At 38.3% G+C, this 18,121-nt stretch overlaps 1 protein-coding gene across 4 annotated transcripts in view; it reads left to right on the top strand.

Annotated features, from left to right (window-relative positions):
* Positions 1-18,121, top strand: part of CDIN1 (CDAN1 interacting nuclease 1) — a 254,139-nt gene that overhangs the window by 98,973 nt on the left and 137,045 nt on the right. For 3 of the 4 annotated variants that reach the window (XM_078053403.1, XM_078053404.1, XM_078053402.1), the window contains 2 exons: positions 8,944-9,009; positions 9,614-9,719. In XM_078053403.1, coding sequence (XP_077909529.1) covers positions 8,944-9,009; positions 9,614-9,719 — 172 coding nt within the window. Of the gene's footprint in view, positions 1-8,943; positions 9,010-9,613; positions 9,720-14,882; positions 15,071-18,121 lie in introns of those variants that run through there. The other variant, XM_078053405.1, reaches the window with a different exon arrangement.

The following is an 18,121-nucleotide window of genomic DNA, read 5'->3' as shown; positions in this document are numbered from 1 at the left end:
AATTTAGATAGATTATCATTTCAAGTCAACTACTGAAAAATATTGGTATATAAATAGACCACTAATCTGATGTTTTCTTATTTACATGTATACATCTTGAATTTTGTTGCAGAGCCATTACAAACGTGTGTTTTACTTTGATTCTTTTATAAGCAAAAGCAAAACCGATCTCTCCCTCTCTTTCTCTCTCTCTCATTCTTTTGGTTTCTAATCTGGCCACTACTTTCAAAAGGCAAGGATTCTTATTTTTACATATTAACCCTTCTTAAGAATTATGACTTCCCTGAAAGTCTATGCCATTCTAAATTTTCCACTCATTGTGCTCTATATGTAATTTTATAAAATACATACCTTATATGACCGTTTTACTAATAGAAGAGAAAAATAAAAATAAATAACCTTTATTTTAACCCTAATAATTTTTTTAATTTCCTTGATTCATAACCATATACTGAGCAGTTGTTATGGCACAAGATTTAACCACGCACTATTGGAAAGAAAAAAAGAAGAGTGCTTTTCATTGAAGATTTGCATATACTCATGGATTTATCCTATTTATAAATTTATAGGTACATTGTATTCAGAGAAATCAAAGTTGAATAAATGTTTAGTTTTTCCTACTAAAAACATATATTTTATTCATACATTTATTGATTTATTCCAAAAATAAGTTACTGAGTTAGGTACTATTTATTAGGAACTAAATATTAAGTCAGATGAAGTTCCTCCTTTTGTGGAATTATGGTCTAGTAGGGAGATAAGCTGTAAACAAATGTACACAATTTCTAGCAATTTCTCAGAGTTCTTGTAATTCTTTTATTTTTATTCATGCCTTCTTTTCAACTAACTCTTGTTGAGCACGTTTTCTACTACTAGTTAGTGTGAACGTGATGGTAAGCATTTTGTTCCCTCTGGATGCTTACAGTGATGCACACTATTTCCATGTCAAACCCAGTAAGAATACAGTTCCATCACTAGTGCATCTCCGTAGGTACTCACTTGATGGTCTTGATAATGAAAATAAATACATTCAAGGCTGTTGTTGTGCTACTTCTATTAAACTTTTGAAAGAAAGGTATAGATTAGACTAAAAATCAAGAGCCACCCTTTACATATAAGAAAATGCTACTGGCCCATAAGCTACTTTTCCTGAAGTGGTGATAGAATTTTACTTATTCATCTGCTCTCTCACCAGCACCTTCCTGTCACCATGTGCTTCTAGGCCGGCTAGCTGAGCTCCTTAGCTTGGTTATAACCAGTCTTTTCTTTCGTTGGTTCAGCAGACAGATATCTTTTAAGAAGTACTTACTTTGGGCGGGCACCATTAGGGATAAAAAAATAAAAGTTGAATTTTTCCTGGAAGGAAAATTTCAGATAAGTTTCAGGTAAGTTCATGTCAGTTCTTTCCAAGAATAGTAATATAGAATTATTGATCCGCATTTAACGTCTGAGAAGATGTGAAGAGCCTGCTGCCCACTCCTAGGCACAGATGCCCAAAGAGCCCTTCTTAAGCTTTAAATTGACCAACAAGCATTGTGATCATCCTTATTCCCACTGCTAAGGGTTCGTTCCATTTCTAATACCAACAAAATAGAAAAGGTATTTTAACTACTGGTGGAGATGTTTTGATTTTTCTCTCTCCAGTGACTAATGAGACCATGTTTTGTTGCCTCTCCCTACCCCCACCCTCTCCTTCTCAGGAGTAAGGAGGAACTTTGGACAAAAGGCAAGGGAGGAAAGGAAAATAGTGATAGTAAGAAGACGATGAGACTGTTTGCACTGTCAGAGGCTATGAAAGAGCTTATCCCAGAGGCTGGAGACAAACCGTTCATCCTCCATGGGGGGGCATGTCTCCAGCTCAGAGGGACTTACATTAGTGCCTTCCACAGCCACTGTCTGGTGCAAATTCTTGTTACATTTGGCTTAATAAGGATGGCTCTGGAGATACTGTATTCTTTCCAGTGAATGTTGCCCTGTTAGTAGAAGCGAACAATTATTTTGAGTGACACCTGAGAGGCAGTTGCTTTTTCCCTGCCTCACGCTCCCATGTTTGGTCTTGCCTTATGACAAACCAGCTTATTTTACATGGGTGCTTTTCTAGCATTCGTGTATACCTCTGCGGGCCTCCAGGAGGGTGTAATCTGTAAAGCCAGGGAGGCTTAGTGAAGGATGTCCCTTGATGTAAAAAATTAGGATCTTCGTTCCTAAGAGTTCATCTGTTCCTGCTGCTTTATTCCCTACCTGAAGCAATAGTGCTCTGTTGGGGGAGTGATTATGATGTGACAAACGGGGGATTATGACTTCAGCTGAAGAACAGGCAGCAGGAACAGATGAGATTTAGAGGGCTAAGGTTGTGTTTATGTGCAGATGTTAGTAGTAGAGAATAAGAAACTAGAAATAAAACATATGATTATATAGGCTAAAGGGAAATGACATGGTTGGGTATTTCATAAGGTATCAAGTATTTAAATTCCTAACTCTCTGAAGGTTAAAAATAAGATACAGTTTTCAGAATCATGGGAATGTGGTATTGGAAATGGGATATGGGGAATTGGGTCCTTCTTCCTTCCTGAGGAAATTATCATGGTGTGGGATCATCTTACTCCCCTTATTGAACATGCTAGTGTGCACTTCTCCCTGGGACCAAGAGAAAAGAACCATGGATAATACATATATGCTGCTAGAAGACAACACAGTCTCTGGAACTTTGACGACAGGTTACCCTGGGCCCTTCCCTCCTCATGGCTCTGGTTGGATAACTCATGTCTGCTGATTGTCTGCTTTCCTGGCCACTTGAGATATTGGAACTCCTTTGTGACAAAAATCAAGTCGAACTAAATTATACACATACTCAAGGATGTATATCTGGAAAGTCCAAAGGAGAGGAGTTTGCTTCTGGTGTGTATAGAATCCAGAAGACAAAAACAGTGTCATCAGTCTCTCTTTTCTCCCTCTTGTGTTCTGCTTTTTTCCATGTTGGCTTCATTCTTAGGCAATAAAGATGATCCCTGGTAGTTGCTAGTTTGTTTATTCCTTAGGCTTCTTAGTCCCAGAGACAAGTTGGTGATTCTCTTTTGCCCATAATGAATCTGAGGAAGGCCTCTAATCAGCTACAAGTGTCCACCCCTGAGGCTGATGGTGGGGGTCACATTATTGGTCATTCCCCAGAATCGTATCATGAGAGTAGGATGGCAATGCCAGACAGAATGGGATGCAGGACCAAAAAAAATCAAATATCTCACTCCACAGAAAATTAGTTACAGGTTGGAACTTTAGTCCCCATGACCAAAAGGCGTTGGGAATCGAATCTGTTGTGAGATTGGCTTCTAGGGTATATGCACACGCACGCGTGCACGCGTGCACGTGTGTGTGTGTGTGTATGTGTGTGTGTAGAAGATTCTTTTTGCGTCTCAGAACTGCTAATACTCCTTTCTTCATTGAGATTAGTTCTGGGACAGATGGAGCTGGCCCTGCGAAAGGGTCTGACATCAATGACGACAGCTAAAAAAAAAAAAAAACTAGAGCAAAAGCTAACATTCAGCCATTCCTCAGAATGTGGTAGTTGGACAGTGTTCCATTCAATGCCCTTGTTCTGTTTAGTGGAAACTGGCCCCAGCCGGTGCCTTTCCAACAACTTGCCCTTTTCACTCTACCATTCTGATGTGTCCCTTCTTTTGTGGCATTCAACCCCAAGAATTTAGAATGTGGTGTAAAATATAGAAGAGTTCTACTTCTGTTGTTGATATTCGTATCTCCTGTCTCCACAGCCACCGGTCAGCAGGGACCAGCCTGCTCAGCTCCACTTTGTACTGTCCCAGCTGTGTGACCTCCCATTTGTTTCCTATCTTTAGGGCACTTCAATTTTCACTAGTATTGTCCCCTGAAGACATAAGCAAAGGACAAGGTCAGAGCAGTCAGTTGTATTCCTTATTAGTAGCTTTGATAAGAGGCTTTGGGGGAAGAGGTTGAAACTAATGGCTATAATGAAATTTGGGGTTCTCTAAAGATTTCATTTATCTGTGCTGTGGGTCTCCCCATTAAATGCATATCTGTTCTGTGTACCTTTGCCCATGGTATGCATATCATAGTAACATCTATTACTGAAACCTTGCTGACTTCTTAAATTGGGTGGAAAAGACTGTGAAACTCACTCTTTGAGAACATAAAAATACGGATACGAAGGTCATAGCTCCAGGTACTGAATGAGACAGTGTTTTGGGAAAAAAACAAAACAAAACAAAAAATACAGAAAAACAAAATACTAGAGTAGAAAAGATATACTGTAGTTTTCATTTGTGTTCATGTATATCTTTTGCCTTTCCTCAATTTAGTAGAAATGTAATAGGTGTTAAGATTCTTTTTATCATACAATGTATTTTAACCTAGCATTTTAGAAACCTTTTGACAAATTCATAGATAAAAGGCCATGTCAGAATGTTACTTTTCATTTTCAGATGTCATGAACTGGAATTTTGCATAATTTTCCTGGGAAAAACTGTATTTCTTAAAAATTTAAAGCCTTTTAATAAAACAAAAGAAAACCTCAAACTTTTCCTTGGTAGTCCTCATGCCCTTCTATGATTCTTAAGTATAAGTTAACTAGTTTCAGATGTGTTTTGTTCTCTGACTCAAAATCAGCCCTTTATTTTAGAAAAAGAAATTGTGTAATTAGTACTTAATTGCTTTGGATATTTTGGGGCATTTAGAGGCGAGGGTAATTAAAAGGCCAGAGAAATTAAACTTTCACAGTGTTCTTTACGTATGTGTAATTCCTTTTTAAAATCCCCTCCAAAGGCAGGCCTGGCAACTTAAAAATAAATGAAGACCTGGGTTGCTTTTAAAAATTTAACATCAGTTTTATCTGTGGATGCAGTTTCATTGATTTTTTTAAACTTCAGTTGGAGAGAGGGCCATTGTAATGCTAGAAATCAAGAGATTACCTAGTTCATTTCCTCTTTAGGCACACGTCACCTAAATAATATTGGACAGATAGTCATCACCCTTCTTATGCTTCAAGATCCTCTAGGAGTAGAATAAGAATTTTTTCTCTACTTCATAAATGTCACACGTGATCAAATTTAAATATTTGCCATAATTAAAAGTGGTATGTGGTCTGTTGGGACGAACTAGAATGTGGTTGATGTAGGCTCTTGTCTGTATCTTTAGCTATCCGAGAGGCCTAGGTCATGGTGAGTCACCTCAGTCCTCTGGGCCACTTATGTGTAAGTTGGAATATTGGACTAGCAATCTCTAAGACTTTACAAGTTCAGAAATACTGTGTTTCAGGGGTCACACACATTATCTAAAAATCCCACATTTTTGTGGATCTCGAGGCTAAGAGGTCTGCTTTTAAGCAAGAATATTCTGTTAATTTTGATAATGAACACTTGAACTGTGACATCAACAAGCTTAGTAGTTATGAAATATATTGGGTGTTTTTAACATACACCTTAAATATGACCTTACTTCATATTTGCTATATTCACTGAATGAGATGGTTATACAGGATTGGAGATTGATTTCATATTGATCCCCAACATTTTGGGAAGTTATACTAAAAGCACTATTCTCAAACATTACTGTTACTCTTTTTTTGTCCTTTCTAGCTAATATTCTTCTTCTTTTTTTCCTTAATTCTGATGCTTTTTTTTTTTTTTTCTTAAAGAAAACATTAGGTTACTGAAACAACCAGTTTTCTACTTGGGAAGTTCAAAGAATCCTAAGTAACCATTTGGCTCCAATATGTACAAAGAGCTATAAAAACCTCGATGAAATGTATAATTCTCAAGGAAAATATAAATTGCAAAACTGACTGTTAGAAGAGACAAAAATCTAAACAGATTGGTAGCCGTCAAAGAAATGGGAAAAGTAACCAAAGAGCCGCCCCACCAAAGTAGCACTAGGCCCAGACTGTTGTTTGTGAGGAATTCTGCCCATACTTTAAGGAATGGATAATACCAATGTTATTTAAAATATTGCAGATCAAAGAAAAAAAGTAGAAAAACTTCCCATGAGTATTAAGGAAAGGGATTCAGTACCTGGAGCTATGACCAATCTTGGATGATTGAGATGAACCTCAGAGCAAACAGTTGGGACCAAGGATGAAAGATAGCAGTAAAAGATATCAAATAAAACCTTGAACTTTGGGCCACATTTGTTGTCCCTGTGCCTTGTTGATTAATGAGAAGTTAAATCAGGAAAGAAAATTATTAAGTCAGTCTAGGTAGGCTTTGTAGAAGGCATGGGTATTCTTTAAAATGCAGTTGTATTTTATTCAGTTAGCCATTTGAGCATTAAATACAAAGCATACGTTGGTGGTAAGAGTGGGGCAATGAATAGGTTTTAAAAAAAGAAAAGGAAACATTAACTGTCTTCAGAGCAGTTGCCTTGCATCCAGTATGTGGGAAACAGGGAGTAAGTACAGTAAGACAAGGGAATGAAGACAGAATGAACAGAAAAGAAGTAGTGTGGCCTGGTGACTGAGCCATAACCTCTAGATCATGGAGTTGGAACCCCAATAAGATGGTCAACCCAATTTTATATCCATACCCAATGATTTGGATAATGATGTGGTAAGGAATCTTTAAAGGTCTGGGGGCCAGGAAAGGAGCATAATACAGAGGCCAGGAAATCAGACCAGATGGATGGGGCTGACCTTAAAAATATCCCAGTGGGATGATCCATGATAGAAACTTCTCCTGGGGCCTAAACCAGGTGAGCAGGGCCACCTGCTCATAATGCTACTCCCTGTACTTGTGCTGTCATTTCCTCTAAACTTTGCCCACATTGTTCCCTCCTTCTTTTTTAGGAAATCTAGGATGAAAGTAACAGTGTGAGAGTTGAAACAGGGATGGCAAGGCAGTGAGAGTTTAGTAAATAAAAGAATGGGGAGGAGACCCACTAACATAACATGGTATTTCAAATGTGTGGATTAACCTCGTAAATTTGTTTTAAAAAAATGTGATGTCACTAGTGGTGACACTTCTAGAAGCTGTCCTTTGTGTACAGTTACTATTGTATCAACTTCAAACTGAGAGGGAGAGAGGAAGGGAGGGAGGGAGGGAGGGAGAGAGGGTGGCGTGAGAAAGTACATTGTTATACTTGGAAGTTCTCCACTGAAAGATGGAAAGAGTCCCTAGCCTCACCTGATGTTTTCTGCCCAAGTTTTGTTTTGTTTTGTTTTGTTTTGTCTCACATTAAGTGACAAAATTTAAGTTGTAGGTATTGTGTTGGTAATTTTGGGGCAGTGAACAGGAGTGTAACATCTGCTTTTAAAGGGGTTTTAGTATGTGCATTTGGATAGCTTGGTGACCTTCGAAATTTTGTTTTGAGCTGCGTCAGAAACATAATCATTTTTCTTTCTGAAACAGATTCTAATATCTGCAAAGGTTGATCAAGCTAGGATAGTTTTAATAAATTATTAGTCTCAGTTTTTTAATGTCAACCCAGCTTTTAAAACTGTTGATCAGCTACGGGAAACATCAGCTCAAGGTGCTTCTAAAAAATGTCTTTTCCATTAAATATTCTCGTTGTGGCCAATGTATTGAGAGGATAGAAATTTGTTCCAGTCTTGTTCATCTGCAGTCCAGTTTTCCAAATTCTTCTTGTTTTTAAAGTAAAATTACTTAAATTTGTATTTCCTTATCTCAATAGTTAACTTAAAATTTTTTATATTTCAAGGAGGGGAGATTGTTCTGAATTCTGGCATCAATCCTCCAAAGTCTGGATAAAGGACATCCACTTCTAACAAAATTTCACTTAAATATCTAGTTTAAATATGGCTTGTCATTAAAAGGTTATTTACGTTTAAAATGCTGACCTTTCAAGATGTACACAAGAGTGTTTTAAAACAGAGTTTCTGAACATTGGCCATGAAACCACTGTCTTGGGCTGACAAATGGATTGGAAATAAGCTACCCAACACTGGGAATGGGCCATTAATTTTAATCAAAGGTGATGCAGGAAGGCGAATGGGATGCATGACAATGTCAACAGCCCAGTAGGTGTTAAGAGACCACACAGCCTTCCTTGTTACTTGGTTGGGCCATTAGTTGAGGTTGGGTGAAGACAGAAAGCCATGTCTGGAATTGAATGACCAGGTCACTCCAAAATCTAATGGAGAACTCCTCATTTCAGAAATCACATTGTAATGCCATTAGAAGTCAAGGACAGCATTTAGAAAATATTGGAAGATTTTTTTTTTTAAACCAAGCACCTTGCTAGTTTTTTCCAACTTTGTCAAGCTCCCTGTTTCCTGCCTCCTTTCCTTCTGAATGGATCATTGATATTTACAGAGGATCAGGAAATCGAACGGACTTAGAAAAAAATCTCAAAGCCTGTTTGCTTCTCAGAATTACATATTGTTAGTTGTAAAACTCTGGTAAATGCCAGAAACAATAGCATACCAAAGGAATTAAGCAGGGCAATTAATTCTCTGTAGTGATCTCATTGTCCTTGTCCCTTTCTGTGTTCTTGTGTATAGGAATAGTTTTACTAATTGAAACTAAACTTTCTTAATTGCTTTAATGAAAACATTTGTTTTATAATTATAAAGGCCACCGTGCTTGGGCCTCACTGTAAATTGTCAATATTGCCTGATAACATTCGTGATATTCATGGTGGTGAAAGCCTTTTCTTTTAATCAGTAAGTATGTTTCATTATTTTGAGTATTTTCAATTACAAAAAGGTAGCATATGACAGCTTGAATTAATGATATTTATAATAAAGACATAAAAATGCAGAAGGGACAAAGAGGCATTTTTATATCTATGCTTCAGGTTTGTTAAGAAAGTTCATTTATTCTGACACAGCCTTGCATGCATAAGAAAGATATGTATGACTGCATTAGCAATTTTTATACATTTTTAAGAAAGAAAAGCAATTATATTGCTGTCTTGTTAATGGAACACTGTTATAAGTAATAGTATTTGTTCTTTCTGTAGATGAAGATCAGCTCCGTGCAAAGGGTTATGACAAAACACCAGACTTTATTTTACAAGTTCCAGTTGGTAAGTCCTTAAACTCTCTTATGCATTTGTTTATAGTGAAAGGGGATGTGTTTTCTCCATAGATTTATTTTTTTTACTTTTTGTTAATATTAGCAAATGTTACCAGAGTAGATTAGCTTTAAATGGGTGAAATTGTTAGAAAAGATTATTTTAGAAGAGCAGAAAATAATTGGTTCAGAAGAAATCTCTGCCTTAAAAACGTTTACAAATATATTATATATATCAGACAAAAATGTCTGAAGACATTTTGGGTGCCATTTTCAGGTCATTTCTCTAAATTCTGAATTTTTAAACATGATTCCTTTGAAAAGCCAGACTGGCTCACTTGGGTTTGCTTTCACAGTACTCGTCCACTTACAGAGGCAGTGTCAGAATAGGAGGGGGACTTTTGAAAATGATGATGAAAATGAAGGGGATGTGATTATAGCATAAATGGTCTTTGTAAGGAACATATATGATGTGTTGTTTTATAATTACTTCCATTGATGACAGCAAGGGCCGAGCCTCCGCTCATTAATGTGAAGCACAGAGAGGCCTAGGCAGAGTTCAGTATTTCCAGTCTTCCCTTCTCTTTGCTCTGTATTAGTAATGCTTTGTCCCTTAGCTGTAGAAGGGCACATAATTCACTGGATTGAAAGCAAAGCCTCATTTGGTGATGAATGTAGCCACCATGCCTACCTGCATGACCAGTTCTGGAGCTACTGGAATAGGTAAGGTCCCATTATTTTTCTCTTAAGATAAACGATACTCGGCTGAAATCTCATTAGAAAAAATATTTTGTTTAGCTGGTAAAAATGCTAGTAGCCTTTGTTTCTGGTAAATACAGAGACTTGATTAATGTATTCATTTCAGATAATTTAAACTTCTCTGCTTTCATAATGTTGCTTCATTTTTTAAAACTAACAATCTCTGCATAAGGTCAAAATTAGTATATACTCCCATTTTCCGTTTTACAGCAATAATATTGGTAGCACTTAAAATAGGAATAATAAGGCAGGGTGCCTATTGACACTAACTTTTTATCCTTTGGATGTGAAATTTATGCTTACTCTCAGACCTTTAAAAAAATCATATCCTCAGCTCTCTGAGGAAAGTATCCAAGTGATATCAAAGATCAAAACAATTTGCCTTCCAACAGAAAAACAGTTTACCCACCAACTTCAATCAACAGTCCTGACTGAAGGCATGGAAATCTCATCGATTAAGGGAAAGGGTTGGAGGGGAGGATGCTTTATTATCAAATTCCTGGGCCTGGGCCTTCATATTCTCTCAGCTAATCCTCACACGGAAGTTACTTTTCCCCCATTTTACAGATAACAGAGTCTCAGAGAGAAAATAATATGCCATACAGTTAGTCGTCCTGCATTTGTCTTTCTCGCTCCCAAACCTATGCCCTTTCCAGTACATCTCTGTTGTCATTTATAGTACAACTGTTGAAATTTTGGCTTTTTCTATTATTGAAGTGCCACATTTTCACACCGCGCATTTTTTCCCCTTAGAGTAGGAGGTAGGGCAAGGGGTAACCTTTCTAGATTAACTGTGTTCCTCAGTCACTGGCCAACAGTAAGAATACAATAATAAGATGACATGGGCCCAGATCATTAAGGAGTGAGACAGTAGCATCTGTGCACAATAGTCTCATCCTGGGGAAAAACAGAACAAAACAAAAAAACAGTGACAGGCTACAGAATTTGGTATTATATTGTTACTCAGCTTTACAAAAGGCCGGCAGACCTCGTCCGTAGCAGCTGTGCTAAACTAAGCCCACTTTTTGCCATGGTAACAATGATCATGACAAAATGCTGAATGTAATGGCTTTCTTGATTTTCTTGTGTAATTGTGCGTAGCATCCGAGCTTTACTTTACAGGGATGGAAGAGAAAAGTGCAAAATGTTTTAGAAATCAATGCTGCTTCAGCGTTCCCTATCTTTTATTCAGCCATTATTCAAATTAGCAGTAATGTGGCAAATTGAATTTTAGATTTTTAGCAATTTTTTGAGTTTGAAATAGTAAAGAAAGCATCATCTTTGGTGATACAGGGAACGCAATGACAAGAAAATCAAATTGTGTAAGTTTAGGTTGCTAAAGCATTTTTAACTCTACTAAAAAACAAAACCATTATGCACTGAGACGGTGCCCCCACTTTGGTACTGATCAAGTCTTTTATGAGGAACAATTACAAATTGAATTCCAAAGAGTAGCGCTTACTTAAAAATCATATTTTTTTCCTAAAACAAGTGAACTATTTATTGAGTGCCTACTATGTGTCTAACACTATTTTAGAGGTTGAATAGATACTCTAGTCAGTAATCGGACCCCCATGCATTATTGACCCAGCTGGAGGGGATCTGAGCTATGGATAATTTAATACAGTTTCCTTTGGACTGGATTTTAGATTATTTCGTTGTGTGCTACTTTTTCTATTCTAATGATGTTTTACTTACATGACTATTGGTTTACATTCCCTAAACATGTTCTTTGAATATGTACCAGCTCTTGGGCATGACTCATTCGGGGTATATTACGCAATAAGGGAAAGTTAGCCTTGATTTTGAATGTTCCAGATCATCCAAGGAGGAAATACTCTACACAGAATTCAGTAGTTTTACCAGATGTCTGCAGAGAGGCCAAGAAATGGAAGTAGTGGTGATATTCAAAATGGAACATAGAGGCATTTACTTGGATATAAAATTTTGATTATAACAGTGATACGGACTTACCAGTGATAGGACATTTTGACGGGAGAACTTAGCCAATTTATGAAAGTATGGTATCCTACTCTTCATATTTTGCCTCAACACAACTCACATAGTAGTTGCTGAAATTGTTGAGAGTGGAGGAAATCATCTCTCCCACCTGTAGGTAGCCTTTCAAGGAGGCTATTGACTGGTTGGCATTTGGGCTAATTGCTTTATTTGTGTGATGAGCCTCTAGTTAACATAAACACTGTTATCAAATTGTCACACTATTTTTTAGATTAAATGTTGGATTTTACAATAAGACTGTTCAATGAATATTTGTAGAATCATGACCTTGTATAAACCCATTATCTCAAATAACTACAGAGCCCTTAATTTTTAGTTTAATGTTTCTACAAGTTTTCTTTTTTGGTGCAAGTGGATATTCTTATTCATCCTTTCAGCAACTTTGACAAAGTTGATCATACCCTACCTCCTTATTAAAACATCTTTTCTTGGGATGCCTGGGTGGCTCAGTTGGTTAAGCGACTGCCTTCGGCTCAGGTCATGATCCTGGAGTCCCGGGATCGAGTCCCGCATCGGGCTCCCTGCTGAGCAGGGAGTCTGCTTCTCCCTCTGACCCTCCCCTCTCTCATGTGTGTGCTCTCTCTCACTCATTCTCTCTCTCTCAAATAAATAAAATCTTAAAAAAACAAAAAAAAAACAAAAAAAACATCTTTTCTTGACTTCCGAGAGCTACTCTTCTGGGTTACTTCCTGCCATCCCAGCAGCATACTCAGTTTGCTTTACTGGGTTTTTCTCCTTCCAGCTCTACACTGGAGCTGGGCTCTGGAACTCAGTGCTCAGCCCTCTGCCCTTTGCTATCTACATTCACTTCCAGGGTTCTCTCTTGGAGCTTTCATCGGAGACTATGGTTTTATATACTGTATCTGTAACAGTATCTCCTAATTCTTGCTGCCAGCCCTAATATTTCCACTGAGTACAAATTTGTTTGTTTATCCAACTGTCCATTCAGTATCTCCTCTTGGATATCCAGTAGGGATCTGAGACCTAACATGTCTAACATTAAACCCTTGATTTTCCTCACCAGGCTTGTGGCTCCCCCGATTCCTCCCATGCTCAACTAATGGTGCCACAATTTGCCCAAATACTCAAGCCAAACACCAGCCCATCACCAACCTACCAGAAAATCCTTTCAGCTCCATCTTTGTCATATCTCAAATCATGCCTCAGTATCACCTTCTTACCTGGCACCACCTCACTATCTGTCATCACCTCTTGAACTGTTGCGGTAGCTTCCGAACTGGTCTCCAGACCTTAACCTTTACACTCCTGTGGTCCGTTTTTCATACCCTGGCCGGAGCGACTCTTAGAAAATACAAATTAGATTGTATCACTTCCTACTGAAAACTCCTCAGTGGCTTCCCATCACATTTCAAATAAAATCCAAACTCTTTCACATGACATTCAGAGCCCTGCATGATCTAGCTCTCTACCATCCCCAGTTATCTGCACACCTGCCTCTCTCTCTCTCTCTCTCTCCCCCCAACTAAGGCTCCCTCCCTCTCTTATACTTCTGCAGCCGCACTGGCTTTCTGGGCCTTCCTAAAATCTACACTGCTTATTTCTACTTCAGAACTCTTACTCTGGCTTATTCTTCTGCTTGGAGTTTTCTTCCCATTTGGATCTCCACATGGTGAGCTCCTCACACCATTCGGGTGTCTGCTCAAATTCCCCTCCTCGGGGATACTTTCCATGACCACTCAATCTAAATGACCTCACCTCAGTCATCTCTCCCTCCTCATTTGGTTGGACTTTTCTTCATAATATTTATCCCTATCTGAGTGAAAGAATAAACATTTATATAAGCATCAATTTGTTTGAATATGAGCCTTTATTAAAGAGCTTTACCTTTTATATTGCTGTTGTTAATTACTATATGTAGTGTGCCCCTCATTCCTTTGTAATCAAAGCTTCAAGAATTTTCCCTGGCTTAATTAACATCAGAAAAATTTAAATTTTGCAATGCCATCACCTTCCCTAAAGTCAAAGACATTGAGTACAGATAATAAGCTGCCTTTCCTGTGAGCAGGCCCCTGTCCCGGGTATGAACTTTGATCAGATAGCTCCTCAAAACTCTACAGTCTCTACTTCCGTGGAGTTAAAGGAAATAAAGAGTACCTCTGGGAAGCAGCATTTGGACCATAATATAGCCCCAAATTATATAAGGCTCTATATATGATTGTAAAGAAAATACATACATATTTACATATATGTGTATTTATATATCCCATATACATAGGTCTATAAATACAAATTGCATAAAAACCATATTTCCTTGTGCAATTAACACCCCAGAAGCCTTCTCATTCTACTTCTGTAATCAAAAACTGAGTTCTTTGACAATTTGACCTGTATTACTAAGTATATTTTCACATCTGATGGTGACAGTTAAAAAAAAAAAAAGCAATTCTATAATCTGAGGCCAAATTACATACACGGGTTCTGTACATACATGTGGCCTTTCAGAGAAGTAGGAGCAGACACCTGTGCTCACTTTCAGTGTTTGGAGATAAGGTAGGTCCATCTGCAGGAAAATATTAAGTGACCCTAAAGAGCAAAGCCTCACAAGCCTCTAGGCAGCACGTGCACTGTGCCCGACAACTACCGACCAGGAACGTGGAAATCTCAGCTGCGGGTTCAGCCCTGCCAACTACCATTCCGGGCGCACACTGGCCCCCATGGGAAACCGAAGGGCACTTGGTAGATACACCTCTTCATTTCTCTCAGAGAGGACTGACACTTGTGACTGGCAAGCACAAGGCCGAGTTTTGTTTCAACATGCTTTCCCTGCTTAGTGAGCCTTGAAACGATGGAGGGAATCTCCTGTGTTCTTGGGTTTGAATCCAGGCCATGCTGCTTTCCAGTCCCGTGACTAGGAACAACTTGCTTAACCTCCCTGGGTCTTCGTTTTCTCCTATAAAATAGTGTCAGTAATACCCTCTTGACCACGTGGTCATGAAGATCGGTTATTTAATACGTGTAAAGCACTTTCGAAGTGCCTGGCAGTCTACAACAGGTATTATTCCCGTGTGTCTCTTTCTCCTGTATATCCCTGTCTGATAGAATTTAGAAGTCTTCTGAGTCGACACTTTTATTTACCTTCTTTGCCAGATAACTCCTCCTGGACTACTCAGCTTGGCTGACATCTCTTTGGGAAACCTTCCTGCATTCCACGCTTGCATTCGGTACCCACTCCCGTGTTCTGCTAATAATTTCATAGCATGTGTTAAATGTTGTAATTTCTTGTTTACATGTCACCTTCCTCCAGTTAACATTGAGTTTCATCTTCTCTGTATGTTTTATCTGTCATCAAATGCCCGAAAGCTGGTGGAATACCTGGCTGGTGGAGATACCTGGCCAGTAGGTGATCAGTTCTAAGGTCTCTGGTACATGGAGTGTGGCCTAGAAAGGGATTGGGGGGATATACAGCAAGTGGGGATGTCCCCTTGGTCCTGCTGAATCCTCACCCCATGGGTTAGGATACAACCAGAGGGGTCCAGAACAGAATCCTCTCAAGTTTTGGGCCAGGCCATGGACCTCTCTTGAAGGGTTCTAAATAACAGTACCAAGGGAAGCAAATACATGTATCCTCCAAAGTCATTTTTTTGTACTGGTGTTAGGATGTGAGGGGAAATGAGCACCAGAGGAAATATGGTCTTAATCACATTTATGTATCACTGAAAAGATTAAGAGCTGACTTCCATATGTCAGAATTTTGAAACTTTGGCTCCAGAGAGTCTACTCTCCAGAGGCAATGCTAAGCTAATACCTTCTGCCACAAGAATTGATTTGACTTTAGTTCTTACCTCTAAGTATATTTTAAAGATTGGTTATTTACTCAATGGTTTAGCAATTGCTTTCTCTGGTCTGTGCTGCCTTGAGAGGTGAGGCACTTAGAATGGGGCTGCCTAGCAGTGAGAGTTAAGGAAGGTATTTTTTCAGAGGATGGCCAAAGTTTTTCCTGCATTAAGATACTTCCAGGAAGCCTGCAATTAGCCAAATCACAGATTTCCAGTTATTTCAGTCCTGTTAAAAACAAGGCTGATCACAACTGTCTTAAGTTGGACTATGTGCCTCAGCAATAGAAGCTCTTGCAAACCTTCAATTACAACAGCCTCAGAAGGCACTGCTCCAGTATACTAACAAGTAGTCATCAGCAACAAGAGACAGATTGACTCATAATTAGCAAATGCACTGGAGAGGGCTTCTCTAAAGGTAAAATATAATCATTTGCTTTTCCATCTCTTACAGTGGAGATGGTTGTGAGATATTGATGTTCCGTTGTTCCAGACAAATACTTGACACTGTTACTAGCCGGAGCAACCTTGAAATATTTGAAAAGGATGAAAGAAGTGTCTGCTATGTATGTAGTACTTTTATAAGAATGATTTCTCATAACATTTTTTTTCTGCATTTGGAATGTGAAATGCAAGAATTTTCCCCACCAAGGAATTCATATTGTCTGCTGTTGTTGTTTTCAGTGTTGACTTTAAATCCAAAACTGAATAAGGGATAAAAATGTTCCTTATGCTTTTAAAGTGATATTTGCAATAAAAAGACAGTTGTTAAATAACTGGAATGGGTCGAAGGACTAAAGAGAAAGAAAATAGACATATAAGGAAATATTAATGAATTGTAGTTTCTCAGAAAGATATCTATCTGATTACTGTCTTCAAGTATGCACAAGATTTGGGGGAGTGGGGGGAATAGAGAGAGCATATTGATCAGTTTTCCAAAATCAGGGGACCAAAGAATTGTTGAAAAGATGACTCTTCTGCTGACCCACTGTGATAGAATGCTTCAGAAAAGTTACCCCACACCAAACTAACAAGCAAATGATTGGGCGGTCATTCTAAAGATGGAAACACAACCATTATGATCATCCAGAGAGAGTGAGGGAAGAATAATAGAGATTCTGCCAATAGGAAGTGACCCAGGAGCATGAATAGAGTCATGAGCCCAAGAATACAGAATCCATTTCTGAGACTCATTCTAGAATATTGGAGATCTAATTGAAACTGGTTGAAACTGATGCTAAAATGGCTTGGGTAGGTAGGTCAGTGATTCTCAAACTTCACCATGTATTGAAATCACATGAGGGGCATTTTAAAAATACTGATGTGGGTCTTATCCCTGGAGAACTGGTTTAATTGATGTTGCGTAGAGCCTGGACCTTGGGAGTTTTTCTTTTCTTTTGAAAACTTTAGGTGATCATGCCATTCTACATGCAGCACTGATGTCAACTCCTTCTTTACCTAGCCTTGGCCAAGTATTTGCCAAACAGCCCTTGCATTTGTAGCCTTTCTGCTTTCAAACAGAGTATTGATGAGAAAAACAAAGCCTTATTAAGGAACAAAGGTTCAGTTCGGCAAACACCTTCACAGGCACTGTGTCAGTCACCTCTGTTTTGGGGGGGGGCTGATAGTAAGGCCTGAGGCTGTAAATTGCAGGGATGGGACCTGAACCCAGATCTCCTTCTGAATTCACACCTGTGCGCTTTCTGCTCACCAGGCAGTTTCATGTCAGCCATGGTGAGAAATCTGTTTTAAGCGGCTACTTTACTTAGTCAGTTAATGGGTTCGCTGAGCTGATCTAAAAAGCTCTCCAACATATGTGGTTTAGATATTTACCTCCATAAGGTTAGTGAAAAATGGGCCAGGTGTTCTCTGTTGCTTTCTCAAGAGCCCTTATTCTATATTCAAAATATGTATCTGTAGGTTTATTATAAAAGCCTGTCATATATGCCAGTACACCCAGAATATAATAACCCCTAAATTGTTGGATTTGAAATCCATAGAATTAGAGAAGTCTTTTGTATGTGGTTTACATTCACAAATTCTGACTGAACTATCTGAAGACTAGTGTGAATTCAGAAGAGAAGTGAACTGTGGAACATTTGTTAAGAAATGTTTTTATTTTAAATGGAGTTCATTTTTTTTTCTGAATTGCCGTTGGTTGCACATAAAAAACAAGTCTGTTTTAATAAATAAGAATAGTTTTAAAAATAGCTTTATTGAGGTATAATTAACATTATAAACTGCACATATTTAAAGTATACAATTTGACAAGTTTTGACACGTTTATATAAACTTATAAAATTATCACCACAGTAGAGATATTGAACATACATACCTACCACCCCAAAAGTTCTTGTGCCTCCTTAGAATCCTTCTTCTCAATCTCTTCACTTCTCTCTGCACCCAGGCAACCACTAATCTGCTTTCTTCACTATAGATTCAGTTTGCATTTTCTAGTATTTTCTATAAATGGAATCATACAGTATGTACTTTGGCTTTTTTTTGTTTTTTGTTTTTCGTTTTGTTTTGTTTTACTGAGAAGTATTCACTTGC

This window comes from Halichoerus grypus, chromosome 8 (assembly GCF_964656455.1).
Source record: "Halichoerus grypus chromosome 8, mHalGry1.hap1.1, whole genome shotgun sequence".
NCBI lineage: Eukaryota > Metazoa > Chordata > Mammalia > Carnivora > Phocidae > Halichoerus > Halichoerus grypus.
This window is presented reverse-complemented; position numbering and strand designations above follow the sequence as displayed.